The 5,995-nt window shown below is 51.8% G+C and overlaps 2 protein-coding genes across 2 annotated transcripts; both read left to right on the top strand.

The window, feature by feature from the left end:
- Positions 1–109: 109 nt before the first annotated feature.
- On the top strand, positions 110–1,874 carry ENH_00018660 (MORN repeat protein, putative; the record flags this gene model as incomplete). The annotated part of the gene is made up of 3 exons (XM_013579342.1): positions 110–196; positions 1,213–1,404; positions 1,614–1,874. The coding sequence occupies 3 exons, from the start codon at positions 110–112 to the stop codon at positions 1,872–1,874; spliced, it is 540 nt and encodes a 179-aa protein (XP_013434796.1).
- Positions 1,875–2,406: 532 nt separating this feature from the next.
- On the top strand, positions 2,407–2,610 carry ENH_00018650 (hypothetical protein; the record flags this gene model as incomplete). Its single annotated transcript, XM_013579341.1, has 1 exon — positions 2,407–2,610. One exon carries the CDS (start codon positions 2,407–2,409, stop codon positions 2,608–2,610), a length of 204 nt encoding a protein of 67 aa, XP_013434795.1.
- Between the last annotated feature and the right edge of the window lie 3,385 nt (positions 2,611–5,995).

The raw sequence follows: 5,995 nt of genomic DNA, 5'->3' as shown, positions 1-5,995 counted from the left end.
CTGCCGCTGCCGCTGCTGCTGCTGCTGCTGCTGCTGCTGCTGCTGCTGCTGCTGCTGCTGCTGCAGCTACGAGGGCCAGTGGCGGGACGACAAGCAGCACGGGCAAGGCATGGAGCAGTGGCCCGACGGCGCCAAATACGAAGGGCAGTACCTCGCGGGCAAGAAGAGCGGCAAAGGCATCTTCACCTGGGCAGACGTCAGCCCCAGCTAGCTAGCTAGCTAGCTAGCTAGCTAGCCAGCTAGCCAGCTAGCTAGCCAGCTAGCTGGCTAGCTAGAGGGCTGGCTGGCTGGCTGGCTGGCTGTGCTGGGGTGCAGCTGAGCTTGCGTGGATGGCTGGCTGGGCAGCTAGCTGGCCAGCTAGCTAGCCAGCTAGCTGGGCGGCTAGCTAGCCAGCTAGCCAGACAGCCAGCTGGGCGGCTTGCTAGCCAGCTAGCTAGACAGCTAGCTAGACAGAGAGCTAGACAGATAGCTAGGCAGCTAGCTAGACAGATGGCTGGGCAGCTAGCTAGACAAATAGCTAGGCAGCTAGCTAGACAGCTAGCTAGGTGGCTAGCTGGCTAGCTGGCTAGCTGGATGGATGGCTAGCCAGACAGCTGGCTGGATGGATGGCTAGAGAGATCGCTGGATGGGTAGGGAGATGGCTAGCTAGCTAGCTAGAGATACTATGGGCTAGCTAGCTGCCTAGCTAGCTAGCTGGCTGGCTAGCTAGCTAACTCGCTGGCTAGCTGGCTCTGGCTGGAGAGATAGCTGGCTAGCTAGCTAGCTAGCTAGCTACGGAGATTGGGGGCTAACTAGCTAGCTAGAGGGATTGGTAGCTGGCTAGCTGGAGGGACTGGTAGCTAGCTGGATAGCTAGATTGGTGGCTAGGTAGCTAAAGGGATTGGTAGCTAGCAAGCCAGCTAGAGCTTGCCAACTAGCTAACCAGCTAGCCGCGCAGCTAGCCACACAGCTAGCCAGCTAGCTAGCTAGCTAGCTAGCCACACAGCTAGCTAGCTAGCTAGCTGCTGCTGCTGTGTCCGCAGGGAAGCGTTTATGAAGGAGAGTTTCGCGGAAACGACATAGAAGGGTTTGGGGTTTAGCTAGCTAGCTAGCCACTCCCGTAGCTTCCTAGCCACATACCATCTAGCGATCTATCGAGCGGTCGATCGGTCGATCGGTGCGTCGTAGCTAGCTAGCTAGCTAGCTAGCTAGCTGCTGCCTCTTTGTCCTCAGGGAAGCGTTTATGAAGGAGAGTTTCGCGGAAACGACATAGAAGGGTTTGGGGTTTACCGCTGGGCCGACGGCCGCCAGTACGAAGGCCAGTGGCTGCGGAACCGCATGCACGGCCAGGGGCGTTTTCGCTGGGCGGACGGGAGGGTTTACGAGGGGCAGTACCGCCACGACCAGAAGCACGGAAAGGCGAGGGTTTAGGGTTTAGGGTTTAGGGTTTGGGGCTAGGGTTTAGGGTTTGGGCTTGCGGCTTGGGCGGGGGCTTTGCCGCGAGAAAACCCGCCAAAAAACGAGGGTTTTGCGGGCCCGGGGCGAGGTTTTAGGGTTTGGGGAGGTTTGAGGCGCCGCCGCTGCTGCTGCTGCTGCTGCTGCTGCTGCTGCTGCTGCTGCTGCTGCTGCTGCAGGGGACCTTCTTTTGGCCGGACGGGCGGCGGTACGTGGGCAGCTGGCAGCAGGGGAAGCAGCACGGCTGTGGGGTTTATATAACAGCAGCAGCAGAGCAGCGCGTGGGGGAGTGGGAGGAGGGCCGCCGCATTCGCTGGCTCAAGGAGCAGCCGCAGGAGCTGCAGCAGCAGCAGCAGGAGCTGCAGCAGCAGGAGCAGCAGCAGCAGCAGCAGCAGCAGCAGCAGGAGCCCGCCTCGCAGCAGCAGGAGAGCACTGCCTAGAAGAGGAGGAGGAGCCAAACGGCCCATTCGCTGGCCCAAAGAGCAGCCACAGGAGCAGCAGCAGCTGCAGCAGCAGCTGCAGCAGCAGCAGCAGCAGCCCGCCGCATAGCAGCAGCAGAGCAGCGCCTACGCGAGTTTGGGAGGGAAGAAGCCCATTCGCTTGTTCAGGCAGGCTCAGGAGCTGCAGCAGCAGCAGCGGCAGGAGCTGATGCAGCTGCAGCAGCAGGAGCTGCAGCAGCAGGAGCTGCAGCAGCAGGAGCTGCAGCAGCAGGAGCTGCAGCAGCAGGAGAGTGGAGGAGAGCGTGTTCGGGTGTGAAGGGGGCAGGCTAGTTTGCTGCTTCAAGGAGCAGCCTCAGGAGCTGCAGCAGCAGGAGCTGCAGCAGCAGCAGCAGCAGCAGCAGGTGCTGCAGCAGGAATAGCAGGAGCTGCGTTAGCAGCAGCAACAGGAGCAAGAGTCACAACAGAAGCAGCAGCAATAGCTGCACGGTAGGAGCTACAGCAGCAGCAGCAGCAAGGGCTGCAACAGGTGCAGATGCAGCAGCAGCAACAGCTGCAAGAGCAGCAGCAGCAGCAACAGCAGCAGAGCACGTCAGCAGGCACATTTGCTGGCTTAAGAAGCAGCAAAGAGCTGAAGCAGCAGCAGCAGCAGAGCAGTGCGCAGCATTCTAAAGGAGCAGATTCAGGAGCAGCAACAGCAGCAGCAGCAGCAGCAGCAGCAGCAGCAGCAGCAGCGTGAAGCCGGGCAGAAAGACGGCAGGCGCGTACGCTGGCCACATGACCAGCAGCAGCGGAAGCAGCAGCAGCAGCAGCAGCAGCAGCAGCAGCAACTGTGTCGGCCCTAGATGGAAGCACCTCTGCGAAGCAGCGAAGCAGAGGACAGGAAACAAACGGGCTGCAGAAGCAGCAGCAACAGCAGCAGCAGCAGCAGCAGCAGCAGCTGCTGCTGCTGCTGCTGCTGCTGCGAGTGCGGCGTAGGAAGACGCAGAGCGAGCACAGCTCGCCGTAGCTACAAAGCAGCAGCAACAGCAGCAGCTGCAGCAGCAGCGGCAACAACTGCAGCAGCAGTGGTCGCAGCGGCAATAACTGCAGCAGCAGCAGCAGCGCAGCCGCAGCAGCAACTGCTGCTGCTGCTGCTGCTGCTGCTGCTGTCTTGGAGATGCACCTGTGTGTGGGGCCGCACAGGTGCTGTTGAGGTGTCTGCGCATACACCGCAGAAAGTGCATGCATGCAAGTTGTAAAGGGGCTTTGGTATTTGTTCATTTATTTATTATTTGTTCATTTATTATTTATTATTTGTTATTTATTTATTATTTATTATTATTATTTATTATTATTTATTATTTATTTATTTATTGTTTGTTTGTTTGTTTGTTTGAGGCCGCTGCACTCATTTGCACATTTCCACTTTTGCATGCAACCACTTTTGCACTTTTCGAAAATTCCGATTTCTTTTTTATTTTCGTTTCTTTTTATTTTCGTTTATTTCTTTTTATTAATTTCATTTATTTATTTCTTTTTGTGCATTTCATTATTTGTTTCTTTTTATTTATTTCCTTCATTCTTTTCTTTTTGTGCATTTCATTTATTTGTTTCTTTTTATTTATTTCTTTTTATTTATTTCCTTCATTCTTTTCTTTTTATTCTCATTTCTTTCTTCACAGTTTCTCAATTCAAATTCATTTCTTCTTTTTTATATTTATTTCTGATTCTTTATTTTCCATTTTCGTGTTTATTTCTACTTCTTTCTGTACTTCTTTTTTCAGATTTATTTCTCATTTAATTCTTTCTCTATTTCTTCTCTTTTCGTATTTATTTCCAGTTTTTCTTTAATTCAAATTCATTTCTCTTTTTTAATTTATTTCTTCCTTTTTATATTTATTTCTTCAAATTCTTCATTTGTTTATTCCATTTCTGTGTTTATTCTATTTCTCTGTTTATTCCATTTATTTATTCCTTTATTCATTTATTCTAAACAATTATTTATTTATATTTTCTAGTTAATTATTTATTCTGTTTGTTTCTTTCTTTGTTTCTAAAAGTGGATTTATTAAATTGAATTTCCACTTTTGATTTATTTCCTTTTTGCATTTCTCGAGTTGGAAATGGCGGCTCCAGACAAAGAAACAAAAGAAATAAACTAAATAAAATAAAATAAATAAAATAAAATAAATAAATTGAAAAAACAATAAAACGAAATAATGAAATAAATAACAATAAATAATAAATACAATAAATAAGTAATGAAGAGCAGCAGCAGCGGCGCCCGCGCCAGCAGCAGCAGCAGCAGCAACAGCAGCAGCAACAGCAGCAGCAGCAGCAGCAGCAAAGCCCGAATAAGTCCGAAAGAAATTTCGAAGAAATGGAATCAAAGATTTCGAAATAAATAAACTTTTTGAGTTGTAATTCTTGAGTTGAAAAGGAAATGTGAATGCCAATGAAATCCAATAATTTATATTTTATTCAGCAGCACTTTCTTGTGCAGTTCAAAGCCCAGCAGCAGCAGCAGCAGCAGCAGCAGCAGCAGCAGCCCCCGCTGCTGCTGCTGCTGCTGCTGCTAATTTATTTGTTCTTTATTTCTTTCAGTCAGGGTGAGACGAACCCTAGTAGGGTTGGGGGCGTAGGTGTGAGGTGTACGTACACCTCGGCGCATGTGAAAGGTGGAGTTGCTGCAGCAGCAGCAGCAACTGCAGCAGCAGCAGCAGCAGCAGCAGCAGCTGCTGCTGCTGCAGCAGCCCCTGTCGTTATGTTTGTCTCCAAAGAGACAGAGGCCATTTGTAGTGCAAACAAATGCAGACTTCATCACAAATAAAAATAAACTAAAGAACAAAAATCCCACTCCAGACAGCAGCAGCAGCAGCAGCAGCAAGAGCAGCAGCAGCAGCAAGAGTAGCAGCAGCAGCGGCAAGAGTAGCAGCAGCAGCAGCAAGAGCAGCAGCAGCAGTACTTCTCCCCGAAGCAGCAACAGCAGCAGCTGATGGAATTAAACAAAACCCTTAAAATGGAATTAAAGGGTTTAAATAAAACCCTTAAAATGGAATTAAACAAAACCCTTTAATTGCAAATAAAGGGTTTATTAATTGCATTTAAATGATTAAACAAATCCACTTTCCGCCTCAAACCCTCATGGCCTAAACCCTAAACCCTAGCTGCAGCAACAGGCCTTCCCCGAGTCTAAACCCTAAACCCTAAACCCTAAACTCTAAACCCTAAACCCTAGCTGCAGCGACAGTCCTTTGCTGAGTCTAAACCCTAAACCCTAAACCCTAGAATCTGCGTAGCACTGGTTGCGCTTAAACTCTGTGAGAGCAGTTGTTAGGTTGATGCAAAGCCTTCAGTGCTGCTGCTGCAGTCTGCTGCTGCTGCAGTCAGCAGCAGCAGCAGCAGCAGCAGCAGGCGTTGGTGTCTGCTGCAGCAGCAAAAGCCGCATTGGCAGCGGCGTTGCTGCGGCTCAGCGCTGCTGCGCTCTCTGCTGCTCCCCCGCCCGCAGCAGCAGCCTCTCTCCTCCTCCCTGCTGCTGCTGCTGCTGCTGCTGCTGCTGCTGCTGCTGCTGCATCACCTTTCCTCCCCGCAGCAGCAGCAGCTCTCTCTCTCTCGGTTCTGCGCAGCAGCAGCTCTCTCGAGCTCCGCAAACTCCACCCCCTGCAGCAGCAGCTGCAGCAGCAGCAGCAGCAGCAGCAGCAGCAGCAGCTCTAGTAGCTCTCAAAGAAAGGCGCCGGCTCCAGCGTCTGCAGCAGGATTTGCTGCTGCTGCAGCAGCAGCGGCCCGCGCGGCTGCTGCGGCAGCCTTTTCGTCTGCGGCGGCGGGCGGCCCTGCAGCCGCGCCTGGTGGCGCAGCAAATCGTTTTGCTGCAGTCTGCTGCTGCTGCTGCTGCTGCTGCTGCTGCAGCGGAGGTGTTCGACGCGAACGTGGAGTCTTTTCAGCAGCAACTTTCCCCCCACTCTCTTCTTAACTTCAACTCCCAAAGACCTTTTTCTAACGTCGAAAACTCTGCCAGTTCTTCCGTGAAAATAATTAAATGGCATTCCTTTTTGGCAGTTGGGGTCGCAGCAGATGTCCACGAGGTCGCCCTTGCGGTGTACGTACAGCTGGCGGGCCGCGCCCGCCGGGCCGTGGCGCCGAAA

This window comes from Eimeria necatrix, genomic scaffold (assembly GCF_000499385.1).
Source record: "Eimeria necatrix Houghton genomic scaffold, Enh_scaff1615, whole genome shotgun sequence".
Taxonomy (NCBI): Eukaryota; Apicomplexa; class Conoidasida; order Eucoccidiorida; family Eimeriidae; genus Eimeria; species Eimeria necatrix.
This window is presented reverse-complemented; position numbering and strand designations above follow the sequence as displayed.